General features: G+C 41.0%; 1 protein-coding gene across 2 annotated transcripts in view; it reads right to left on the reverse strand.

Annotated features, from left to right (window-relative positions):
- Cenpf (centromere protein F) overlaps positions 1-27,044 on the reverse strand; it is a 49,340-nt gene extending 22,296 nt beyond the window's left edge. Inside the window, exons 1-10 of one of the 2 annotated variants that reach the window (XM_070041503.1) lie at positions 26,936-27,044; positions 24,037-24,235; positions 22,630-22,826; positions 19,083-19,204; positions 18,341-18,432; positions 15,466-15,751; positions 14,096-14,298; positions 10,369-10,494; positions 9,074-9,202; positions 5,465-5,587 (exon numbers count right to left, since the gene is read on the reverse strand). In XM_070041503.1, the coding sequence (XP_069897604.1) occupies positions 5,465-5,587; positions 9,074-9,202; positions 10,369-10,494; positions 14,096-14,298; positions 15,466-15,751; positions 18,341-18,432; positions 19,083-19,204; positions 22,630-22,826; positions 24,037-24,198 (1,440 nt within the window). In that variant the 5' untranslated portion in view covers positions 24,199-24,235; positions 26,936-27,044. Of the gene's footprint in view, positions 1-5,464; positions 5,588-9,073; positions 9,203-10,368; positions 10,495-14,095; positions 14,299-15,465; positions 15,752-18,340; positions 18,433-19,082; positions 19,205-22,629; positions 22,827-24,036; positions 24,236-26,927 lie in introns of both variants that reach the window. The other variant, XM_070041502.1, reaches the window with a different exon arrangement.
- Positions 27,045-27,454: the final 410 nt, after the last annotated feature.

Genomic DNA, 27,454 nt, shown 5'->3' on the forward strand with positions numbered 1-27,454 from the left:
GTAGTAATTTTAATAATTGCTAAGTACCTCAACCGAAATGATGCACCATCCTCTGTCACATACAAACTGACAAAACCAGGGATCTTATACCCTTGAGAAGAAAAGAGATTCAGAAAGCTATTTTTTTTCTGCATTTCAAAAAACACCAAATATACCCTTCTGAGAAGTAGAAGGACATTTTTTGAATCTTAGAGAAACAATTAAGACCCATCCTCCAAAACCCTGCTGTACTGTTAGAAAACAGATGGCCCTGGCAAAGCTGTGTTGGAAGGCTGCCTTCAATTATCAGTCTGGTTACTACCAGCAGATGGGTATCGATGTAGCAAAGCCAAATTCAAGAAGAGGGGGAATCTGGCTAGTAGAAAGTACTTGAAAACTTGCTAGCAGCTGCTCTGTTCATGTATATACATTCACTTCATCATTAAAATGAGACAGGACCTGTTGTCAGTATTATACTCCTGTCTCCCGTGTTCTGATCCTGCCCTTCCACTAGGTAAATGATGCCATATCAAATCAAGGTATCAATCAGAATTCAAGGGCAGCTCCAATAGATTGGAAGAATGAGAAGTAGTCAAATGTGCAAAGAAAGACTGTGAAGGTGAAGCAATGTCGCTGATTTAGTCAGCATCATGAAATCAGGCTCAAAATAATCACCCATTTAATAAGGTTATAGATGGGAAAGATAGCATACCTTAAAGCACTTTGACAAAGGTAATGAAATATTAGGATTAGTGTTTCTTCCCCACATTAGCAACTGCAAGATCACAGCCATTGATGAGTGAGAAACTAGAAATGTAACCACCTATGTTGACTTTGCATTTTTGTTTCATAACTTTTAAAATATTTTTAGCCTATAAAACTCATGAAACTCCACCTACATCTGCAGGTTGGCCAAACAAGGCCAGAAAACAGTGCATGCAAGCATGGTCACATCCCAACATGATGGAAGGTTAAAGGGTGGACGGGGGCATTAAGAAAGCAGGAATATAATATATGTTTATGTGTCTGTTGGTCTCGATCTCTCTCCGTAACTGGAGACATTTAAATGAATAGTAAGCTCAATGGAAAGATTAGCCCTTCTCTTTTCTGGCAATAGCTCCATAAATATTCGTTTCTAATGAAGAAATGTTCAGCCAATCCTGAGACCCAGCAGGCTTATAATACTATAGCTACAACCAACCCAAGAATTTTTAAAGGCCAGAATTTAGAAAATGAACATCTGAAAATGGATGTACAGGCTGCCATCCATCAGCAATTAGTTTTCCATGAGGCTCCAGCCACTTAAGACTTGATTGGGTAGCTCATTAAGCAACAATGAGTTAAGCATACAAGGATATATTCTCCTAGGCATCTCTCGCAACCTCACATGATTTGCAACTTCACATGATTTGCAAAATTGGGCACTACCCTGGAAAAACACAACAAAAATCCCTATAACCACAGCCAGCACTAGAGCTTAGCAAGCAATTCCACCCAGATCAACTTCGGTTTAAGAGCAGCAGGGGAAGCATCATTTCCTAGGGCCAGACAAAACAAATTCCAGCTAGTGCATAGTATTTTGTGATCCCATCCGTAAGCATAGCTTAATATGTCCCCTGCTCGGGTGAAGGCTACATATGTGACTATAGAATGGAAGCAAAAGATGTGTTTTTCCCCCTTCCACTTCATCATTCTTGCCTGCCAGACTGAGCTCCTTGGAGAACCTGGTGTAATACAGATCCCTATGCTTGGTAAAGGACCCTAAGCAAGTGTTCCCTCATCCTGCCTGTCAAATGGTGGCATTTTATTGCCAAACCCTAGTTCAATGGAAGCTGGCACTACAGAGGTGGGTGAGCAGCTTATCTAAACTCTCCATACACATTGATACGAAATGTTACTTTATCCCTGATTGGGCCATTAAATCACATTTCAACACTGATAATTTCTCATTGTGAGCAGCATGTTAGTTTACTAAACACGGTCAAGGAAAATTTCAGTACAAATGTCATATTATTTCAGCATCCAAAACCTATAAGCGTGCTAAACTTGCTTTTACTTACTCATAATTAGACACAGAAAGACACCCAGATTGGTGGTATAACAGGCAAAATTTTAAACAGGAAAAATCTCAAATGCACTGTGTTCTGGTCATGATCTTATATATCTGCAAGTGATAGCTAACAACAAAAGTTATCAAGAGGCCTTAAAGTTGTGATGACAAACAACAACAACAACAAAAAACAGCAAGCATGTGGACTTCAATAATTTACTGAGCATGTACATGCTAGACTCCAGGCCTAGTGACTTATAAATATACTCCTTCCTTCAAAGAAGGAGTATTATTTGTCCCTATGCAGATGCAGAAAGGTTTAAGTCATGGTCTCAAAGTCACATAGGACATAGGTGGCAGAAAAGTAATACAAAATTCAGATTTACCTCTCTGTAAAGTCAGCATCTTTGTATCTAAGATACACTTCTCTGGTCCCAACCCCAATTCAAAGTTCAAGAAGAGGGGCTGGGAAGGTGGCTCAGTGGTAGAGCGCTTGCCTTGCATGCATGAGACCCTGGGTTCTATTCCTTAGCACCACATAAGCAAAAAGAAAAAAGCCGGAAGTGGCGCTATGGCTCAAGTGGTAGAGCGCTAGCCTCGAGCTGAAGAGTTGAGGGACAGCGCCCAGGCCCAGAGTTCAGGCCCCATGACCGGACCCAAAAAAAAAAAAAAAAAAAAAAGTTCAAGAAGAGGCAGCTAAACATTTTCACTTTTTTTCTTTCTTTCTTTCTTTCTTTCTTTCTTTCTTTCTTATTTTTTTTGCAAATCCTGAGGCTTGAACTCTGGGCTTCGGTGCTGTCCCTGAGGTCCTTTTGTCCAAGGCTAACACTCTACCACCTGAGCCACAGTTCCACTTCCAGTTTTTTTCTGTACGTGGAGACCTTCCTGCCAAGGCCGACTTTGAATCATGATCCTCAGATCTCAGCCTCCTGAGTAGCTAGGATTAAGACATGAGCCACTGGTACCTGGCTTACATTTTCACTCTTATTATCAAATAAGACACAAACATGACAAACATCAGGGCAAATCTCAGGCCCTGTGCTAGCCACTTTCTACACAACTGCCCTCATGAGACACAGAGACCAATGAAATCTAAGTGAAACATGATACATTTGGAACTCAGGATAGACTGGAGTTAACTGAAGACAGCCGTACAGTAACCAAGTCAGATTGTGTGGGAATGAACATGTCTTCAAAAACACCTGCACAACAAAGTCCAACCCACTATGATGAGTCTGCCCCGCCAGCCACTGTAAAGGTGTTTGGACTCTCCTAACCAGATGATTGCTTTACAAAATGTTTCCACCAGGCAGCCAGTGGAGTCGCAGGAGAGTTCCTGGCTAAAAGGGACGCTCACAGAGGGAAGAGTTCCATGCCAGTCTGCCTGTGAAAATGTTAGCAGAAGCATCTGTTGGTTGGTCCCCACTGGCCAAAAGGCAAACATTTGTTTTTGCTGCAACACACATTTCCAATGGAAAACATTTATGGATGAAACCATCACCGGATGTGAAGGTTCTTCCACACGGTTTACAGGAGTCGACCTCCACCTCCCACGGCAGTGCCCCTTTGCAGCTGGCCAGCTGCTCCAGTAACTATCTCTTTGCTATGACAGCTATGACTTGTAATTTTTACAAGTGTAATACATGGTTTAAAGTGATAGTAATAAATTCAGCTAGACTTTTGTCATCTAGGTAAGGAATGATTTATTATAGGGTTTATTTTTTTCTCTTTCTTCTTGAACAGTCTAAAAAGTGATAGCAGAATGTTTAAAGAGTAAGTGGAAAAATGTTAAGAGTCTTCCACTCATCTTGTTATTCCTCTTCCAAAATTACAATGTTGACTATGGCTCTGTTCGTGCTGCTTCGGTCTATTAGTTATTCCTAAGTAGTTCTTAATTAAGCTGTTTAAAATAAAATCTAGGCCACTAACAAATTCAGAGAGAAGCCAAATCCAAGTCTGTAGGGATTAAATATCAGTAGGAATATGAGTTACTCCTCAGACACCCCTCCCAAACTCTTATCCACCATTGTGGAGAGTGAACATGACTCTTCAAAGGACAGTGCATACTTCTGAAGTCAGAGTAACACATTCTAGTTACCTGGCAGGGAGGAGAGTGGGAATGGGCATTGTTTTCAGTGCTGAGTATTGAGCCCAGTACACCTCAATGCTAAGCACACATTCTACCACTAAGCTCTTCAAATTTAAAAATTTAAATCTATAAATTCTTCATCCATCATTATTTTTAAGTCTATGATTTTCCACAAGGTTTTGGGGGTTTTTTTTGGTTGATCATGAGACATGAACTTGGAGCCTAGGCACTGTCCCTGAGCTTTTTGGCTCAAGGCTAGTATTCTACTACTTTGAGCCATAGCTCCATTTCCTTTTCCAAGTGGTTAACTGGAGGTAAGAGTCTCATAGACTTTCCTGCCAAGGCTGGTCTTGAACCACAATTCTCAGATCTTAGCCCCTTGAATAGATACCATTATAAGCATGTACCACCAGTGCCTGGCTTCCACATACTGCATAATTCAAAAGCCAATCCTTATAAAAGGAATTTAAATCTTGGCTCACAGGAGTCTAGAATTCATTTCAACAGTTTTCTTTCTTTCCTTCTATCCAGAAAAACCCTTCCTTCCTTTCTTCTATACTTTCACAACCCAGGTAGCCTAAAATAATCTTTAAAAAGTGGTTATATATACCACTACTTGGAAGGTGGAGACTAGGAGGATCTAGGTTCAAGGCCAGCCAGGAAAAAGGGTTGGCAAGATTCCATCTCAACTAAAAAGCCAAGCATGGCGACACATACCCAACTCTACAGACAGTGTAAAGAGAAGAATAATCATCCAGACCAACCCAGGGAAAGAGTCCAAGTCAATGCCACTGGCTCATGTCTAAAATTCTAGCTACTCTGAAGGATGAGATCTGAGGATCACAATTAGAAGCCAGCCTTGGCAGGAAAGTTTGTGAGACTGGAAGTAAAGCTGTGGCTTAAATGGTAAAGTTCTATTCTTGAGAAAAAAAACAAACAAACAAACTCATGGACAGTGCCCAGAGTTTCAAGCCTCAGGGTTAGCACTAAAAGAATAATAATACCATATTTGAAAGACAAATAAAGCAAAAAGGGTTATGGGCATTGTTAAAGTCATAGAAAAATTGCCAGGTAGCTCAGAGTTCAAACCCCAGAACTGCCAGGAAAATAAAATTGATTAGATATTCTTTATATACAGCGTATTTTCCTATAATTATCAATTGCATAAATAATAAAACAAAGTAGAAAAATAAAACACATATTCTGTAACAGAAGCCATAAACAGAAGATACTGTAACACTGACTCCTGGAAAATAAGGAAGAAAAATACATGGTGGTCATGATACACAACTGCAAAACTCAGTCCTGCGTGTGCTGAGAATTGCTCAGCTCTCCTCCTTCCTCACCTCGCTGCTTTTCCTCAGCTCATCCTCTGTGATCTGACGCGCCTGGAGGGCCTGTTCGGTCTTGCTGAACTTCTGCTTAAACTCTTCCAAATTCTTTTCTAACTGTAGCTTGACCGATGAGACCTACAATGAGGAGTTAAGAGCAACATTTCATGTTTACGTTCTTTACAAATAATCTTCTATTTTTTTAAAAACACAACTAGACAGTAATCATGAACAAGCTGAGATTTTTAAAAAAGACTGGGAGAGCACAGTCACTATCCTTCAGGATCTCTTTCCCACACAGGAGACCAACAGGGAACTGCTTCCAGGATGCCCAAAGAAACCCACATCCTGACAACCCTGACACAGAATGTTGCAGTACAGGTATAGTACTGCAACACTATATTCAATATTGAATATCCTGCAGCATCGAAATACTAATAGCCCGTGTCTAACATAATGTACATAATGTGGAAATAGCTATCAAAGTGTATTGAGGGAGGAGCTATGACAATGAGTTTTTATGTGTATGGTATATTACAGGCAACATATAACCATACACAATAAAAAAAGTGCAGGGGGGTCAAGAAATAGAACCACAACATTTGAGACAAATGATGCAAATGGCTACTGAGAAAAATCACTAGCAATCAAGGAAGTGTGAATGAACACAATGATAAAATGGCATATTTTACTCCTTTGTTGAAATTTGAAAACTCAGGAGTACTTCTAGTTAGCAAGGATAGGAAAAAATCCTCTCTTCTAGCTGGTAGAAAAGTGTTAACAGCTTTTGTTCAAGGCAACCTGGCAATGTCTACCAGATGTTAGAATACAGATGACCTGTAAGACATTGATTTGACACCAGAAATCCACCCCACAGAAATACCAGTGGGTGACTCACACCCGTAATCCTAGCTACTCAGAAGGCTGAGATCTGAGGATCGAAGTTCAAAGCTAGCCCAGGCAGGAAAGTCCATGAAACTCTTATCTCCAATAAATCACCAGAAAACCAAAAGTGGCACTGTGGCAAGTGGTAGAACACTAGCCTTGAGCTGAAGAGCTGAGGGCCCAGAGTTCAAGCCCCACAACCAACAAAAAAAAAAAAAAAAAAAGAAATATCAGTGCATGTGCATGCATGCATACACACATACACACACACACACCTGCCCAGTGGAACAAACCATGCATGTTACAGTGAGCAAGAACATCAGCAAAAGAATGACTGCAAAAATGACAAAGCATTCAGTAAAATGAAAGCTCAGAGAATATCAAAAGAAAAACTCCTTATATTTAAAACATTAACAAAAAACTGCAATGATACTGCTGTGTGTTGCTGGGAACCAAACCCAGGACCATGTGCTCGCTAGGAAAGCACTCTGCCACTGAGCTGCATCAACTCCAATCTTACATGTGTGAATGTATTCTTTTAAAGGCTTTGGAAGAAAGATTGTTGATATTTTTTCCCCAAGAAGGGGATATTTTTAACCAAACTTGGACAGATGGAAAGACAGACATAGCCCTAACCACTTCAGAGAGTTTACCATGTATACCAGATATAGATGCTCGCTCTCCATTTCAGAGAAAGCAACATAGTCCACTCCATGACAACTAGGTTCTAATCTGTATTGTTCATAATAAAATCTACTGAAATGGAAAATTCTTCATTTTAGAAAACACTAAGAAAGTAAATGGAAGCAACAAGTGAGTATCTGTACTATCAAGGTAAACTCTGAAACAGACTACTTTATTCAACAGCCAAAAAACAGAGTAAATGACTGCTTTGCCACTTTAAAGCTATAGGTGTTCAGTACTGACATGCTGAGGATGGAGCAGTAAACAGAAAGATTCCAGTGGCACTCCATGTTTATATCAGCACCGCTCACATAGCCAAGCTGGGACATCAGCCTCAGTGCACATCAACCAATAAATAGATAAAAGAAACCTGTTGCACAAATACACAATGGAATATTAGACATCCATGAACAAGAATGAAATTATGGAAAACAGGTAGAACTGGAGGTCATCAAATGCAATTAGCCAAAAAGACAAATAGTACATTATTTTTCTCATAGGTGAAATCTAGGTATAAATAATTAAAAACTAGCAGAACATGAATGTAAAAGGCAGAGAGGGCAGAGGTGGGGGAAGAGATAAGCAGTCGAAGGACAAAAAGAGAAGAAGACAGCAGGGAATTAAAGGTGATCAAAGTACTTTATATGAATGTTATGAAAAAAAACATGAAACTCATTAAAATTGTAAAGAGAATGATGATTAAGAGTAATAGAGGGGATGAATTTGGTCAGAGGACATTATACACATATATGAACATATCACAGTGAGATCCTTTGGTATAAGATACATACATATACATATATATGATCCTATATATACATATACATATATGCATGTATATAGGATCATATATGTATACATACATATGTCAATATATATGTATACATACATATATGATCCAATGATAAAATATTAACATTTAGATATCAGGCATTTTTGTACTATGGAGACAAAGTAAGCTAAAGAGAAGACAAAGCACTTGAGGTCGGAGACACATGCCATGGGGGAGGGCAGGGGAGGATAAGGCGACCTTGAGCAGAAAGCTCCAGGACACGAAGGAACACAGCCTCAAATCCACTGCGGGAAGAGCCTCTGGAAGTGGACGCAGCAAGCAATCTGGAGTGGGCATGTGCTTGGTGCAGCCAGAACAGCGTGCAGGAGGAGAGAGATGAACACTATGCATGAAGCAGCAGGAAGCCACCCAGAGTCAGGCCAACCTCAGCAAGACCTGACTTTGATCTGAGAAGTGACACCTCCTGATGTGCATGATAAAAGGCTCCCTCTGGGTACTGGCTGAAAACTTTGCTGTATGGAGATCAGGGGCCAGCACAGTTCTCAGGACCGTGTAAGTGTGCTGCTCACAAGACTCCAAGCGGGAGTCACAGAACAAGAACTGTCATGATGAAAACTGACATGCAAAGCCAACAAACCTGAGTGAGATCACTTCTGGAGTCTTCATAAGCAAATGCATTATAATCATCAGAGCTTTAACTATTTAGGGGCATAAATTACTTGGCGAAGTTTCCACCCAGTTGCATGACCCAGAACCAACAAAATATCAAGAGATATCCAGACAATGAGATGTGAAACCCTAATTCACCCCACACCCTGTTCTCTGAACAAGAAAACTGAGCCAGAAAGTTCTGTTTGCTCTCCATTTTGATATGGAAGTGAGTATATAACACTTTTTATCTAGATGCATTTTGATTCATGTGTATAACCTAAAAAGAGGCATACAGACACTCAGAGCAGAATGATAATAGCAGAGCCTAGGAGAATAAAGATAAAGAACAACCAGTACATCCTAACTTAGAGCCAGCAAGGAGCAAAAGCTGATGAGCTAGTGAGCAAGTATGATGACTACAAATAACAATGTGCTAAATTTGAAAAGTGTTCACTATAAAGAAATGTTAAATGATTAAGGTGATAATCACGCTTAAGCTGATTTAAATACCATACGATGTATACATGAATTGGGCATGGCATCCCGTTAATATGTCCAATTTAATGCAATGATAAAGGGAGGACTGGGAGGAAGTTAAGTTGGCACCCTACTTTATCCAGTTCTGCCTGAAGAACGTTGAGTGTGTTCTTGGCTTGCTGCAACTCCTGGGTTAGTCTGGCTTTCATCTGAGTGCACTCTTGGTCCAAGGTTTGGAAAGATCGTTGCTGATGGGACAGCTCCTGAAAAGCAAAGGTCACACGTATCAAAGAATGGTTAACAGGCAGAACCTAAAACCAGACACAAGTAGCAGGGCAACGTGGAAAGAGCAAGAGACAATAGGGAGCCAAGCTGGCCATGCACTGACTGACAAACACAATCAACCAGAGCATTACTCCTGGTAATCAAATCCATGTCCCAGAAGGGAAGGCAAAGGAGTCAGCCAACTGGCCATGTGGAAAACTCAGCCTATTTTCACCTCATCTCCAATCTTAAATTTATCATCTTTAGTCTGAGGAGTTGAGGATCAAAGAATTGAGCTACAATGACCACAATGTACCTGAGAAATCAAACACCCCAAAATAGTGTTAAAACAATCAGATAATAGTCTTCCCCGTGCCTCCCCCTCCCCCCCCCACCCCCCACCCCCCGTCGTGGGGCTTGAACTTTAGGCCTGGGCACTGTCCCTCAGCTCTTCAGCTCAAGGCTAACCACTTGAGCCACAGCACCATTTCCAGCTTTTTTTGTTTATATGGTGCTGAGGAATCAAACCTAGGGCCTCATGCAAGCAAGGCAAGCACTCACTCTACCACTGACCCACCTTCCCAGGCCTCCAATAGTCTTTAAGTTGAAAAGAATAAGAAGCAAATGCCACCAGTTAATTTTTGATTGCCCCAGGATACCAATAACATTCCTGGCTGTAGTTACTGGATATCTGAAAATAGCTCAAGTTACCACATCTAGAAGGACCATCCTGACAATGCCCAATAGCCCACCTTCTACCCTGACTTCACACCTTTTTTCCTTGCCATACCCATTACCTTCGTAGTTCACTACTAACTCACTCTAGGGATACAGGGACAGCTGGAGAATGTTAGCCAGTTTCCCTCACTGCAGAGAAAAGGGTCTGAAAGATGAAACAGGATCTGGTCCTACTCAGGATCAAATCAAGGCACAAAAGGAAACATGGATGAAAAGAGAAACTCTAAAAGGCCCCTCTCTGATCAGACCTGCAAGGTAACAATGCAGGTGTGTGAAAGAGAACATAAAGTGACTTGTGCTCACTAAGCATCTTCTTCCAATAATATCCCAAATTGATTCAAAAGAAAAGATTTTTTTCCAAACGATCAAACTTTTTCAAAATGCCAGGTCCACAATAGCCTTTTTCAGACAAACCCATCTGCCTTACCTCTCGCAACTCCTTTTCTTTCTCCTTGATTTTCTGTTCCAGAGAGCATCTCATACTTTCTGCATTTTGTCGCTGACAACTCAGATCCTCAGTCAGTTTCTTCAGCTTTTGTTCCAACACAGTACACTAGCAATATATAAAAATATTCCACATAAAATACAATGAGGAAAGCTGCAAACATTTTATGTATCAGAAAAATCTTAGTCCCAACTTATCTTAAGTTTAAATCTGCTAACCAGAGACTAAAACCACTATCATTATTTTAACACATAGAAAATTCACATTCAGGAAATATTACCAAGGATGGTAAGGATTAGTCCATTTAAATAGGCGCTTCATAATGTGTGTTCTGAAAAAAGATACACAAAGTCTAATGACTGATTCAACACTGTTGTATAGCCAGGACAGATTATAAGGCAGTTAAGGCAGTAGTGTTGAGTGAGTAACTTAGGGGACATAAGACAATCAGAAGATGCCCCTTACCTTCCAATAATAGGTTCAAGAATAATTAATTTCTATAGGAAAATTAAACCATCCCTTGGGCTCAAATGCTTAATCTAACCTTCTAAAACAATTCTAGAAGCCCAAAGAGTAATAAGGAAACTTCATATTGGTAGGAGAAAATTCCCTACCCCAAAAGAAAGAAGCCCTGAGCAATTGTAGCTGTTAAAATAATTCTAAGAGATTCTTCATCGCCTAGTTTAAAGATATCAAATACAACTACTTAAAGATAATTAAAAACAAATGCTCAACTAATGAAATAGAAAGCTGGGAATATTTTTTAAAAGAAATTTAAGAATTCAGAAGAAGGTCTGGGAAAGTGGCCTGTAGAGCGCTTGCCTAGCATGCATGAAACCCTGGGTTTGATTCCTCAGTACCACATACACAGAAAAAGCCAGAAGTGGTGCTGTGGCTCAAGTGGTATGTACAACACTAGCCTTGAGCTGAAGAGCTCAGGGACAGCACCCAGGCCCACAGCTCAAGCCCTACAACTGACAAAAACTGACAAAAATAAAAAGAACTCGAGAAAAGAAAAGCACTACATAAGGAACTATTGGAAAACCAGTCAGATATCCATTATTAACTAACCAAACATGAACAGTAACAAGCTAGTCAATAATGACCAATGATTTTAGAAATACCAGAACTATAAAAATACAAAATTAAAAGGATAAAAACTTGAACTAGTGGTTCAAATTAATCCACTGCTTTGAATATTAAGGCATTTATGCCTTTATTGCTCTTGCGTTTGTAAATACCCAAGGAAGACTATTACAAAGATTACTTATAACAACAGTATGAATTCAACAAATAGTTATTAAGAGCCTACCATATATCATGAACTATTCTAGGCACTAGTGATAAGAGTACTGAACAACAAAAACCACTACCTAAATGATGGACCAATATAAATGATGGACCAATGTTTTGCTGGTTGATAAAAATCTCAGGGAAAATCAAACATTCACCAGAGTAAATGAATGAACCCTTGGTGCCCCCAACTGGCATTTCTTCACAGTGCAAAACAATCTACTAAAATTAACAATCATTTCCTACAGGACAGGATAGATTTAAAATGATCTTTAGAACGTACTTATTCAGATTTTTCTAACTGATATTCTGAGATCAACAATGCACCAACAGATGCCAGGAATGTTCTGTAAATAAAGGATCCAGAGCTAACTCAGTACAAATATGTACTATATGAGTGTGGGTCTTGAAATGTAGGTGCCAGACTCCAGGTCTGCAGACAGAACAATGTTTCTCCATGTGAACTGCAGCCTTACCCCAAACATTGCTCTAAATACTTAGAAAAGACTCATACTGTAGGAACACCATAAGACATTAGCACCATATTATTTATTTAATTTTTTTTTGGGGGGGGGGTCCAGTCATGGGGCCTGAACTCTGGGCCTGGGCACTGTCCCTCAGCTTTTCAGCTAAAGGATAGCGCTCTACCACTTGAGCAACAGTGCAACTTCCGGCTTTTTTTTTTTGCTTATGTGGTGCTGAGGAATCGAACCCAGGGCCTCAGGCATGCAAGGCAAGCGCTCTACCACTGAGCCACCTTCCCAGCCCCAGCACCATATTATTTAATAAGCAGTTCTAATGATAACAGGTCAAGAAACAGAATAAACATAGCATAATTTGGTGTTATCAAAATAACTGACAGAGTTAAGAACAAAATGGAGACAGGTGAACTCAATTTGCAATTAGGTAGGTTTATGGCTGATGGGAGGAAAAAAAATCACAAAGCACTGCACAAATGAACCTGGAAGGAACCCTAAGTGATAGCATACTAGAGTTGTAGTCTCAGCACCACCCTAAAAAAAAAGAAAAACTGTGATTGAAGATCTGACAAGAGACTTCATCACTAGATACAGCGAGGAATTAGTGTTCTTGTCTCACCGAAACAGCAAAGTACAAAATAAAGTGTTAAAGTAATTGTTACAGGAAGTCCTGGCTATGTAGAAAATTAAACTGAAAATTACCTTACATAAGAACTCAATAGTAGATTGTGATAACAAATAGTATCATTATACATATACCATGTACTAGGCACAAAACTAAAGCCTTTCTAAATCTCATCTCAAGCTTTACAACAACCTTGGACACAAAGGCATTATTATTAACACAAATTTATCAGTTGGGCAACTGAGGCACAGAAGTTAATTAAACAGCTCTAAGAGCAACAGAATTGGCATGTGGCAGAGCCAGGGCTCAAAGCCAAGTCCTTCTAATTGAAAAGACCAAAACACTACACAACCCACCCAGGCTGCATGGAGAGTAAGTACGTGCTGCCAAGGAGGTTCCAGGCCCACGCATCCACGGCCACTTCTTCACACATCTCATCAGTGTTTCCGGTTTCCTACGTAAGGTACTATAGGACATGGAAAAGAGAATCTGACTGTGGACATAATTTTACCTGTTCCTCCAACAAGAACATGGAAAACTATGAACAAAATTGGAACAAACATAACAGGAGAGAGAAGGTAGCAGAAGGAAGCTCAGGACCAGATGATAAACACTACACCACAGGAAAAAAAACACAACTGTCAGCCCAGAAACCTATACACAGCAGAAATATCCTCAGGAATGAAGAGAAAACTTAAAAAAAAAAAAAAAAAAACCTCCAAGTGATGGTGACTTAAAAGAACCTGTGGCCAACAAAGCTATCCTAAAAGAATGGAACAGGAAGTTCTTTAAATAACTGGTTAAATAAAGAAGTTTGGCCTTAATTGAGTCTAAAGAAGATTCTAAGGCAGATGTATACTGACTACATCCCAAGAGTAGACTCATTAAATTCTTTCTTTTTAAAGCTCCATTAATCTAAGTCTGTTCCATGTGCTATATACTGTCACCCCCGAAAGTACAAATGGGAAACACATGACCAGGATCAATCCCAGATCCACTCAACTCTGGAGCAACTTACTAGTTTAGTAGCATCAACACTACCAAGTATATACTAACAAAGATTATTTACTAATATTCATTTTATGAACTTAAATATAAAGTACTCTTTCCAGAAGGGAGGGAAGGAAGAGGGATAAAGAGGGAAAAATTGAAATATATTATAAATGTGTGGAAATGTAACAAATCTATCCTTTCCCTCTCCCCACTCTCCAATATAACTAAAGTAAGGTGATTTAAAAAAAAAAAACCATAAAACAACTCTTTCTAAAGAACTATATGAATAAACCTTTCTCATTTATGAAAAGTCCATTACCTTGTTCGCTGCCTGGTCATACTGTGCAGTAGTTCTCACTAGTTCATCCTTATTTTTGTTCAAAACTTTGTCTTTTTCAATTAATTCCATTTTTGCTTTTTCCAGCTGAAGTTGCAGCTCTTGAAATTTATTCACTTGACCTTTCATTTCCTTCTCTTGTCCTTGCAGACGTAGCTCCAATTCATTAATCTTGCTTTTCAAATCTTAAACCACAAACAAAAATCAGTCTGATTCATATATATATATATATATATGTATACACACACACAATATGTTCAGAATTTATCCTTTTGCTTTGCAATCTTTGAATCATGTGCTCTATAATCTTTGATGAGAAGAATACAATTTACATTGAACCCATAAACAACTATAATGAAATACTATCTACTGCCATTTGCACTCAAATGCATGATAAAATAGCAGAAAAGTATAGAAAAGGAATGCTTTTCTAAAATTATAACCAGCTTCTTACAGAAACTGCAAAAAGTACATCAGGCCCTTTCTTAAAAGTACTGCTTGTTTTTATCCTCTGGCAAGCTAGTATTTGTTTTGTGCCTGTATCAATGTAAATTAGTGCTGAGCAGCAAAAAGCCCACCCTCCTCTATTCTCTGGTAGCTACCCCCAGTGAAGATCAAGACAGTGGGAGGGCCCTACACTGCCAAAATTAACAACCATTTTTTTTTCCTACATACACACAATATTGATTCCAATGGTATTGGCAGAGGGACAGTTCTCCCTAGCAAACACTGACGATGACTTTCAATATATCACAGCACTGGAAATTATCATCATCTACAGAGCAGATTCCAAAACACCACCTGGTACGCTTGGCTGCCAGCTGCAGTGTGGCCCAGCAACCAAGGTTACAGGTTTGCTCCCATATGGACAGCCTGGCAGTGCAGGGCAAAGCTGTTCCGCACACGCACCCGCACATGCAGGCGCAGAGATATAAACACTCACGCGCACACACACACATGCACGCACGCACACGTGCCACACCTCTGGCCAAAGCTGGTCAGACCACAAGCTTGGTTCATGGGCCACAAGGGGAGCCAGAGGAGAGGTGTGAAGAGTGCAGGCTATAACCAATCTAACTCGCTCTACTTCTGGAAAAATAAATCAAAGCTGTCCAGTGCACTTTAAAAGGCTCAGGGGACCAGGTTTTCAACACAAACAAAAGTACCTTCCAAAATTGTGATGTCGTTTTGTCATTACCAAAAATGCAATTATTTCATATCCTAAGCATCTGGGAAGACGACCATACAATGTATCTAAACAGCTAAGTATAATCCATGTCTAAAAATGTCGGGATGCTCCTCTAAAACTCTCATAGGAAAATGTAAATTTTACGTAGCACAAAGAAGTTTACCTTGATTTTGGGCTTTGAGTTGATCCAGAAGGAAAGTAGAATTATCACCAAAACTGCTATTTGAATCTCTTTTTCCTACATTCAGAGTTGATGCACTCGGAGTCATCTCTTCTTCCCCAAAAAAGCAAGACACAGACACATCTCTCCTCTTTGGAGTTTTTAGAGAAGCAGAAGAAAGCCGACTAGGTGTGGTCTCCTGCTGCCATGAGAACACGGAAGAGGAAGCCTGATGGCGAGCAATATCTCGGTAATTCATGGTGGTCTGCGGAGTGGCCTGGCTTACCTTCTGTAAAAATAAAGACTCTTTAAACCAACGGACATCTCAGTGAACATGATTACTTATTTTTAAAAAGCGGGCTGGGAAGGTGGCTCAGTGGTAGAGCGCTTGCCTTGCATGCATGAGGTCCTGGGTTCGATTCCTCAGCACCACATAAGCAAAAAGAAAAAAGCCGGAAGTGGCGCTGTGGCTCAAGGGGTAGAGCACTAGCCTTGAGCTGAAGAGCTGAGGGACAGTGCCCAGGCCCAGAGTTCAGGCCCCATGACCGGACCCAAAAAAAAAAAAAAAAAAAAAGTAAAACCCTACTGGGTGCCGATAACTCACACTTGTAATCCTTGCTACTCATGAGGCAGAGATCTGAGGATCACAGTTCAAAGCTAACTGGGGCAGGAAAATCCGTGAGACTCATTTCCAATTAACCACTAAAAGAGCCAGAATTGGAGCTGTGGCTCAAGTGGTAGAGGAAAAAAGCTCAGGGACAGTGCCTGGGCCCTGAGTTCAAGGCCCAGCACCAGCATACAAGAAAAGTCTAATTCTATCAAGTTGACAATTCCACAGCATACGGAGAGAACATTCAGTAAAATGAGAAAACTGTGTACTTCAAATATCAGTAATGAAACGTTCTAAAAGCCACTTCTCAGCATTCAAAGAGTAAGTCACTAACATCTGAGACTCAACCCACTTATAAATGGTCAAGTTCTTAGGATTTCTTCTGTATCCCCCAAACATTCCACTAAATTCCTAAACTGGCTCTCCTTTGGTTACCTCCTCCTAGAGCTCTACACAAAGATCATCAAACATAAAGGACTCTTTTAAGAATCTGACTTTCGGAAGAAGCACTGTAGCTCAAAGTGGTAGAGCACTAGCCTTGAGCAGAAAAACACAGGGACAATGCCCAGGCCTTGAGTTCAAGCCCATGACCAACAAAAAAATAAAATAAAATAATCTTATTTCTATCAAAAATATGCCTCTCCTAAAAAATGCCATTTACAGTGTTTTTTTAATTACATATTACACACTTGTGGATGATCTACTGCTTTGAACTATTTGTTCTTCTTACCTTCTTGCATACATCAAGACTTGGCTGGGGCTGGGAAGGTGGTCAGTGGTAGAGCGCTTGCCTTGCATGCCTGAGGCCCTAGGTTCAATTCCTCAGCACCATATAAGCAAAAAGAAAAAAGCCGGGCCAGGTGCTGGTGGCTCATGCCTGTAATCCTAGCTACTCAGGAGGCTGAGATCTGAGGATCGCGGTTCAAAGCCAGCCCGGGCAGGAAAGACCGTGAGACTCCTATTCCTAAGTGGCGCTGTGGCTCAAGTGGTAGAGCGCTTGCCTTGAGCTGAGGGACAGCGCCCAGGCCCAGAGTTCAAGCCCCACGACCGACAAAAAAAAAAAAGACTTGGCTGTAGAGAGTGCATTAAGTATTTTAATAGTTAATATTTTAATAAATGTTTTAGGTAGAGGCTACTATAGGTAGAGGTTTAAGGTTTATGAGGCTCAATCTACATAAAAGTAACTCTGGAATCAGTATCAGGTGCAGAACTGGTACCATGACAGAGCATAAGGTGGTTTCTAGCACAAACTAGAACATTCTTAATTTTTATTTGTCTTGGGAGCAATGTGTTTGCTATATATCGGAATCCTGATAATCTCAAAACAAAGGCTAGCAGCACCAAAGAACAAGCTGTTAATGCTTTGTATCTGGGCTGTTAATGGGGCTCAAGTGGTAGAGTGCTAGCCTTGAGTGAAAGCAGCTCAGGAATAGGGCCCATGCCCTGAGTTCAAGTCCCAGGACTGGCAAAAAAAAAAACAAAAAAAAAAACAAGTATCTTTCTGATCCTCATTACTTAAAGAAACTTATTTTAAATTCAGCCTTAAATGGTTTCTTGAATTATGCCATATCACTTAGCTCCTATATTTAGCAGAAATGTATCAATAAATGCCAAAAGAGGACGTTTTTCCCTTATTTTTAGAAACTGGTGTCTTATTAACAAAAATGCTGTATGTGAATTTGACAGTATTAGGTCAGGGTTGGCCCCAAACTAGAAGGATGAGTTTTTGAAAACTGCACTGCACTTTAGAAATATTCAACTTGGATGACATTAAACAAACATCTTTAACTACCCGTACTTACTTACCCTGATCAAAACAGGGATTAAAATCCTTGTCAGCAGCTTATTTAAAAGCACTATTAAAAGCACTATGTACAATGTGTCAGCAACTGTCTCCTCTGAAATGAACTTTCCACCAATAACAATCCTCAAACGCCATATTCCAGGCCCACCAGGGGACTTGTTTGTTCCTCCAGGTAACAAGCTGCCAGTGAACATCAACAATTCTCTGGCCAGACCTCTCCCAATGTACTCCTTTATTTTTCAAGTCCCACAAACATTCAATATTGGCAATAAGCTAGCCTCCCCACTCTATACCTCTCATTATTTTTAAAACTAAAAACTAGTCACCAGCAATGACTCACAAAGGTTTGCAGTATAAGAAAACATATTCATCCTATGGAAGGCATTTCTTTCTTCCTTTGCTCTATGCTACAGCAAAGGTTTTTCTTACTCCAAGTTCCACCAAAGAGCCCAGAGTTAACTTACCTTAGTCTGTAAAGCTTTAACCTCTGCTTCTAATCTTTTTCGTTCTTCAACTTCCTTATTATATTTGTCTTTTAGATCTTCATACTTGGAAACTAAACAGAGACAATGAAATTTGGTGTTATGCCTATTTTGACTTTAGGAAGGAATCCACAGATTGACAATGATTTTAGAAATGAGTACCTTAGTAAATCAGGTAGAAAGAATATGCATTTAGAGCTACAGGTCAAAACACCAGTCAAATTATTCAAATATCAAAATACATGGCAACACAGGTATTCTGAGTATTCTGAAACTGAGTTTCAGAAACTAAGAAAGGATAAAGTGAAAGTTAATATTTACCCCACTGCTCAACATAATTTGACAGACATGCAAATGAATGTGTAGTAAGTGGAAGCATTTTTTTTTTGGGGGGGGGGCGGTCCGGTTGTGGGGCCTGAACTCTGGGCCTGGTCGCTGTCCCTCAGCTCTTCAGCAAAAGGCTAGCGTTCTACCAATTGAGCCACAGCACCACTTCTGGCTTTTTTCTTTTTGCTTATGTGGTGCTGAGGAATCGAACCCAGGGCCTCAGGCATGCAAGGCAGCGCTCTACCACTGAGCCACCTTCCCAGCCCGGTAGAAGCATTTTTGAAACAATAGAATGGAGAAGAACTGAACCCAAAGTTTAAATCACTCATTTTCTTCATAGATTTAAAATCTCAACTAAAGAGCTGTCTATGTTAAAGGAAAAAAAAAAAAACTTTACCACTGTAATATTGACTTGGTGTTAGTGGAGTTGCAAAAATTTTCTGTGGTGTGTTGCATGAATTCAGGGAGACATCTGCCGACTGCACAGTTTGTTGGCTTCGTTCAAGTTCAGATTTACACCTATTAGAAAAAGATACAAAGTAATCAGGTTAGAACTAGGTTTATAGAATACCAATGGCATACATTGCCAGAGTACAAAAAAAATGTACACAGCCATTCCATCTTCTAAGAATTTTTAAACACTCCACTTGCCCAATAGATATTTAAGTAAGAACTGACAGGCCAGAAGTGAAATTATCCTGTCTTGGTAAACTGATCATATATTGCATAGTACTAGGACTTGCATTCAGGGCCTCATGCTCTCCCTTTGCTTTTTCACTCGAGGCTGGCACTCTACCACTTGAGTCACTTTCAGTGACTTCTGGTGATTAACTGGAGATCAGAGTCTTATGATCTTTTCTGCCCAGGCTGGCTTCAAATCTCAATCCTCAGATCCCAGTCTTCTGAGTAGCTAGCGATTACAGGTGTGAGCCACTGAAGCCTAGCTAGCACCTGCCTAAATTATTAAAATCAATAACTAAAATGTGTTTCCAAAGAAGTGATTTTGCCAGCATAGTGAGGTGAGCTTCCAACTTTCCTAACTGCTTTCCAAAACTAATGTCTCTTGAACATTCATCTAACAAATATTTTTTTGTGGGGAGGCTACAATCGTCAGGGACTTCAAATACAGTAATAAACAAGGCAGACAAGGCCTCTGTTCAATACATTTTGGAATAGTGGCCAAACAAGAAAAAACTCAAAGAGAAAAAAAGTATCATTTTAACATATAACTTAAAACTACCTCCTTTCATGATAGGAAATAAAAAGATATCTCTGCCCAGCCACTAGTGGCTCACACTGATAATGCTAGCAACTCAGGAGGCTAAGATCCAAATGATCAAGGTTCAAAGCCAACTTAGACAGAAATGTCCACAAAAACCCATCTCCAAAATAACCAGGAAAACGTGAGCTAGAAGCATGGCTCAAATGGTAGAACACCAGCCAACCAAGCACAACAAACCCAGGTACAAGGAAGGAAAGAAGGAAGGAAGGAAGAAAAGAAAGGAAGGAGGGAGAGAGGGATGGAGGGACGGAAGGAGAGAGGGAGAGAAGGAGGGAAGGAAAAAGATTTCTGTTCACGAAAATTCACAGAAAGACAATTATTTTAAATGTTTTAACTTGATATATTCTTTGTTGTTGTTGTTGTTGTTGGTCATGGGGCCTGAACTCTGGGCCTGGGTGCTGTCCCTCAGCTCTTTACCTCAAGGCTAGTGCTCTACCACTTGAGCCATAGCTTCACTTCCAGCTTTTTCTGTTTATGTGGTGCTGAGGAATCGAACCCAGGGCCTCATGCATGGTAGGCAAGCACACTATCACTGAGCCACCTTCCCAGCCTCTTAACTTGATATATCCTTGATATATTAGATGTATTGCAGCTATACTAGGAAAACTTCATGGTACAAAGGTATTTATTACAAAGTGAAAAACTGATATTATAGTGGAGGCACTCACAACTTCACAGTAGAAGTTATAGCAATAGAACCTTAACTAAGTGGCCAAGATGATAAGTTACAGTAAATCAAGTATCCTCTGCTATGATGCAATGAGAAAACCCTATCAAATCCTTCTGCAGTATTAAAACCCCAATCCAATCCAGTGGTTCTTCACATTTTTAATTGTCTCTACTTACAGGACATGTGGATACTACTGGCATCTAGTGGTTATAGCCAAGAATGTTATTAAGAATCTTTTAACACCCAAGCCCACCCTCATGACAAAAAGTAACCCAGTCCAAAATGTCAGTAATGCTGTGTTTGAGCAACCTGCTCTAATCATTTTTTTTTTAAACCCACAGTGGCTCTACAGAGGTGTATGTACTTAGTTCTATCTATTCAGGAGGCTGAGATCTGGGGATCAAGGTTTGAAACCAGCCCATTAAGGAAAATCCGTGAAACTCTTGTCACTAAAAAACCAAAAGTAGAGCTGTGGTTCAAGTGATAGAATGCTAGCCTTGAGCACAAAAGCTCTGAGTTCTAAGTCCCAGGGCAGGCACAAACAACCAAAAAAATAAAACCAGACAAACCCAAACTAAGGGGCAAAACTACTTTCCAAAACTATCAAGGTCACAAAAAAACAAGAAACAAGTTTAGCCGGGCACCAGTGGCTCACATCTGTAATCCTAGCTACTCAGGAGGCTGAGATCTGAGGATCGAGGTTCAAAGCCAGCCCAGGCAGGAAAGTCTATGAGACTCTTATTTCCAATAAACCACTCAGAAAACTGTAAGTGGTGTGGTAGCTCAAGTGGTAGAGCGCTGCCTTGAGCTGAAGAGCTAAGGGACAGCGCCCAGGCCCAGAGTTCAAGCCCCACCAAAAACAACAAAAAAGATACAAGTTTAAAGAAAACCTGAACTAAATTCAGTGTGGAATCCTGTATCTGAATCTGGCCCAGAAAAAGGACATTACTGCAAGAAGTATATGAAATGTAATAAAGTCAAAAATTGGGAGTACCAAACTAATGTGTCAGTGACTTAGCAATAATACTCTGGTTATGTGAGAAATTAACAACAGGAGATTCTAGGTGAAGAACACAGAAGAATGGTACTATGTACTTCATCTGTAACTTCAAAGTCATTTCAAAATAAAGCTGTCTATCTTTAAGTTTATGGACTCTACAATTTGTAGACTCCACAATGGAACAATTTACTAAAGTCTCACTTACTTGTTATCTCACCTTTTTAATATACAAAATGTCACCATAAGAAGAAGCATGTTTAGAATCTATAAAATTTATTTTCATTAACACCTCTAATTGGGGTTTTTTTTTTAAATGAAAAGTATAATAAACTGCTTTATTTATTAAATTTGGCAAAGAAATAAGAAATTGATTTTGTGATGCTTAAAATGGAAGCTGGGGATCTAAGACAAAGATGTCATTGAGAAGGTACCTTTTCAGGTTTCCTCCTTCTCCCGCTTAGAACCCACGGCAAGCTACTTCAAATACTCTGTGTGATCCAGGTATCCTGGCCCTCAAAAATCTGAAATCAACCTGCCTGTCTCCCTTCTCAGCATTTTATCCTTCATGCTACAGGAAAACATACCCACACACTTGACAGACTGGTCCTGCTGTAGATGCCTTGTCCAACCCTAGGCCTTCGTTCTTTCATTCTCTTTTTCATTCTCTATAGTAGCTTTCTCATACAGAGAAACTATGAGCCACCAGTCTGAGCCATGATTTAACTTCCCTCTTTTGTATTTTACTGTATCATTCAGTGACCAGTGGCCCATGGGATATGGACCAGATGCTGGTCCATATACTAAACAATGGCCACGTATTAAATAAACAAATGAGTGAATAGCTACCTATTAATGAATTTACACTGAGCTCTATAATGACAGAACTGAATCACTACTTACTCCACCAATGTGTAATTCTATCATTAAGGAAAACAGTAAATGCATCTCATGAATATATACCAACAATATTCACTCCAATGTCAAATAGTTACCTTTTAAGCTCCTGTTCCAGTTTTTCTATTTGTTTTTTGCCTGAGTTCAGTTGTCCTTCCTGGAAATTCAATTGTGATTCCTTAACTTGAAGTTCATGAGAAATCTTCTGCTTCGTTTTCTCCAGATTTTCACATATTTCCATTAATCTTTGATTTTCCCTTTTCAGATTTGTGCCCTCATTTTTTTCATTTTCAACCTAATGGGAATAGTTGAAAAGAAAATAGATTCCTCATTTTGTGTCTTTTTACCAATTACCAGATCTGAGTCTCACATCAACTATTAATTTTCTGATATATAACTGGAATAGGCCTGGTATCACTGATCAGACATCTGAGATGACCAAAATCCGAATCCTACAGAGAGAAAAGTTCTACAAAGTTATGTGTAATATTGTCTTTGATCAACACTACACTTACACATCCCAGAGAGGAGCATTTTAACATTCATTAAAAATAAAAAATAAACCTTACAACCTTACAACTCTCTAAGCAACTCATTTTCATGTTTCCCTGGAGAAGCTATAAGAAATCATAAATTTTTGTCAAATACAAACACCTATTAGAAGCAACTGTACCACTACTTTGTTAGTTTTTATAAAGGTGTAAAGAAGTTTTACATGTTATTTACTAGATCTGAAGAGATGCGGTTAAGAAATACTAAGGTAAAAATGCCAGCCCAGGTAGAAAAATCCCTGAAACCCTTATCTCCAATTAGTCAGCAAGAAATCAGAAGTGAAGATGTGAGTCAAGTAAGAGAACACCAGCATTGAGCAAAAAAAGATAAGGAATAGTGTCCAGGGCCTGAGTTCAAGCCCCAGTACCGGCGTGTGTGTGTGTGTGTGTGTGTGTGTGTGTGTGTGTGTATGTGTGTACATGTGTGTGCACGTGTGTGTGCACGTGTGTGTGCACGTGCATACACACACGCATACACACACAACCACAACCACAATCATTCTTAGAAAACTACCTCTGTAAAGCATTTGCCACTGTCTCCAGGTTGCTGCATAATGTCTGTAATCCTAGCTATCAGGAGGCTGAAATCTGAGGACCACAGTTCTAAGCCAGCCTGGCCAGGTTAAGTCCCTGAAAGTCATCTGCAATTTCACCAGCAAAACCCGTAAGTGAAGCTGTGGCTCAGGTAGAGTGCCAGCCTTCAGCAAAAAAGCTAAGGGACAGTGCTCAGGCCCTGACTCCAAGCCCTAGTATCAGAACAAGGAGGAAACCTCAGCAGCCATAAATATCAAGAGATATGATAATAAGCCAGAGATCGGAGATGGAGAAAGTTACAAAGTTAAAGGCAATTAAAAAGAGGAGGAGGGATGGCCATCTGAAGATAGCAAGATCACTTTATTCTAATAATAACCCCAAAATAAGTGACCAGTTCACAATCCCAGAATACAGAGATACCTTCTGTTTCTGCTTCTGCAATGCCGCCTCTAGAGTATCAAGCTGAAACTGCCTTTGCTGCTTCTCTTTCTTCAGTTTGTCCAGCTGTCCTTCAAGCTCTTGAACTTTCTGCAAGGCTCTGGTAGGAAGGCCTTCCTTCCATTCTTCCAGTGCCCAGCTCATTTTATTCTCCTTTATTTTTCAAGCATATATACGTAACCTGAAAAGCAAAACCAAACTGTTGGTCTCATGGCAAAAGGAAACTTAGAGACTAATGAATGGGTCCACCTAACTGTAAAAAAAAAAAAAAATCAACTTTTAAAATACCCCATTTCAAAAGACAATACAGTATATAAATTTATCTTCTCCATCCTCTGAAATATGAGTACCAATAACTAAGAAAGTACAGAATACACTTGTTTCTCTTTGCTTTTTGTTTTGACTTCTTACATCCTTACTTGCTTCTTTTGGCTCACTTTGTTTACATTATACAAAACAGGAATATCACAGGATCCTAGCTACCCAGGAGGCTAAAATCTGAAGATCACAGTTCAAAACTAGGCTGGGTGAGAAAATCCCTGAAACTCTTATTTCCACCAAAAAGCCAGAAGTGGAGCTATGAAAAGTGGCACAGTACTAGCCTTGAGCAAAAATGCTCAGGGACAGTGCCCAGGACCTCAGGGTGAATAATTCCTTTTTTAGTAAGAATGATGGTAAAGATTTTCAAAACTTAAGGAAAATAAGGGATTTGGACAATATATGTTAGATGTCAAGCTATGGGAAGCTTTGTTTTCACTTCCAGTTTATTCTTTTCCCCCAGATCTCAGTTCTGAGTAGCCATCTTAAACTCCACTCTCACCTGCCCAAAAACTAGTAAAAGAAATTTCATTCAGATTGTTCCAAGAAACCACACCAACTTAGGAATGCAAATGCTGTATACCAGAAGTATGCAGAAGTGACTAAAAAAATCAAAGCCATTAAAAATAAACAATAAAGAAAGCACTGACTAGCAAACAAAAGGACCTGAGTTCAAGCTTCAGTACCAACACCCCACAAAAGGAGCATCAACCTAGAAAGATAACGAAAATGAAGGGAATAAACAAGGAAAACAGGCAAGCTGAATATTTTTCCATTTCAAAGACTATACATACTATATGTAAATACATGTCTATTAAAATATATAATATATAATAACTATATAACAAGTATATAAATAAATGTAAGATATAAATATAATGGCATGTATTATATGATATATAACATAAATATGTATTAGAGCTTAGGAGTTACAGTGATCCATTTGTTTATATTTAAATATATATTGCCATATAAATAGGTGTAACTATAAAAATATCCTTAAGTATAGTCATACACTTGTTCTTCATATACTTGCAGTGATTAACATATAAATACAAAAGACCCAAGCTAATTACGACTACAGATGTTGACACGTGAGGGCATCAAGCTCTAAATTAAGCCACTAAGGCAAAAGAAAGAACAGAAACCTATAAAGTGAGTTTTCAGGGGCAGGGACTGGGTAAAAGAAAAGGAATGAAAAGCTTTGGATGTGAAGGTCCTAGAAAAGAGGATTTATCTGCAAGGCTAGCATTTGTTCCAGTATAATAAGGACCGAATTCTTCATGCAGAAATCACCAACTCTAATGGAGCCGAAAGGGAATTCGGTAAGTTCTCCTGTAAGCAGGCGCATTTTCTTAGTTCATACGTTGCCCTTTATCAGAATCCCCACCCCCATCCACACACACACACACACACACACACACACACACACACACACACACACACACACACACACACACACACACACACACACACACACACACACACACACACACACACACACACACACACACACACACACACGCGCGCGCGCGCGCGCGCGCGCGCTCCACCACACCAGACCACACACCCCCTGTCCCCCTGGTCCACTGCTGAAGCCAGGCTCCTCATGGGCCTGACTTGGGTCCTCTCATTAAGGGTCCCCAGCATATCACAGCTGCCAGGCACATCCAGAGAAGGGAGGGAGGGAGAGAGAAAGGGAGGAAAGAAGGGAGGAGGGAGGAGGGAAGGGAGGAAAGAAGGGAGGAGAGAGGAGGGAAGGGAGGAAAGAAGGGAGGAGGGAGGAGGGGAAGGAGGAGGGAAGGGAGGAGGGAAGGAGGAGGGGAAGGGGGAAGGGAGGAAGGAAGGGAAGAGGGAGGAGGGAGGAGGGGAAGGGAGGAGGGAAGGGAGGAGGGAGGAGGGGAAGGAGGAGGGAAGGGAGGAGGGAGGAGGGGAAGGAGGAGGGAAGGGAGGAGGGAAGGAGGAGGGGAAGGGGGGAAGGGAGGAAGGAAGGGAAGAGGGAGGAGGGAGGAGGGGAAGGGAGGAGGGAAGGGAGGAGGGAAGGGAGAAGGGGAAGGAGGAGGGGAAGGGAGGAGGGGAAGGAGGAGGGGAAGGGAGGAGGGGAAGGAGGAGGGGAAGGAGGAGGGGAAGGAGGAAGGGAAGGGAGGAGGGAAGGGAGCAGGGAAGGGAGGAGGGGAAGAAGGAGCGGGGAGAAAGAGCAATAAGCCCCTAACCGCTGACAGGCCATGGTTAGCCTCATCCAAATCCAAGCAGCCCAGGACGGGGCCCTCGACTTCCCAAGCGGAGCCCCAGTTCCCCAACTTAGCAACGCTGCCTGGAACCCCCTGGTCGCCTCCAGTGTTGGGCGGGCAGGAGTGGCCGCTCCGCCCGCGCAGGTCGGCTCGCACCACCGCACGCTCGCCCCGGGCCGTGCTCCGCCACTCGCCCACCCGGGGCGCCCCACGGCACCCACCGGCCCGGGAGCGCGACCCCGGGCGTCCCGCCCCGCTGTCCCGGGCAGAACCCAGAGGTGCCGAGGCCCGGCCTCCACGGTGAGGCCCCGGCAGGACGCTCACCTCCCCACCTGCTTAACCGGACAAAGGAAACGGAGTCCTCCCGAGCAGTGTGAGCCGGTGCCGAAACCAACTCAAACTGCCCGCGGCCGCCACTCGGCTTGCACCCGCTCGCTTCCGGTCCCGGGCCAATCCTAACCCCACGCCCATTGGTCACTAACGGTAGCGATGGACCAATCACCTCCCGAGTCCTCTGTTGGCCGCTTCTGATTGGCTGTTTTGGATGGATTTTAAAAACAAGCCTTCGCTGCTGGAGGTGATTGACCCAGCCTGCGGCTTTCATCTGGTTGCTTGGAGACGCGGACCACGTGGTCTGGCTGAGGCGGGCCAGCTTTTGGGGGGTTTTGAATCGCGATTTCTGCAAAGGCGTGAGCTGGCTCCTTAAGAAGGTGCGGCCTATCGGCTACTGCCCGGGGACTGTGCTGTTTGGTGACAACGTGGATATTCCTCATATCTACTTCTATAAGTGGATAGTGCTGTGTATTCTTTGTGCAGCACTTGGAGGAAAGCATTGCCCTGGTTTTATTGAT

Source organism: Dipodomys merriami, unplaced genomic scaffold (assembly GCF_024711535.1).
Source record: "Dipodomys merriami isolate MVZ:Mamm:240054 unplaced genomic scaffold, mDipMer1.0.p SCAF_31, whole genome shotgun sequence".
NCBI classification, from domain to species: domain Eukaryota; kingdom Metazoa; phylum Chordata; class Mammalia; order Rodentia; family Heteromyidae; genus Dipodomys; species Dipodomys merriami.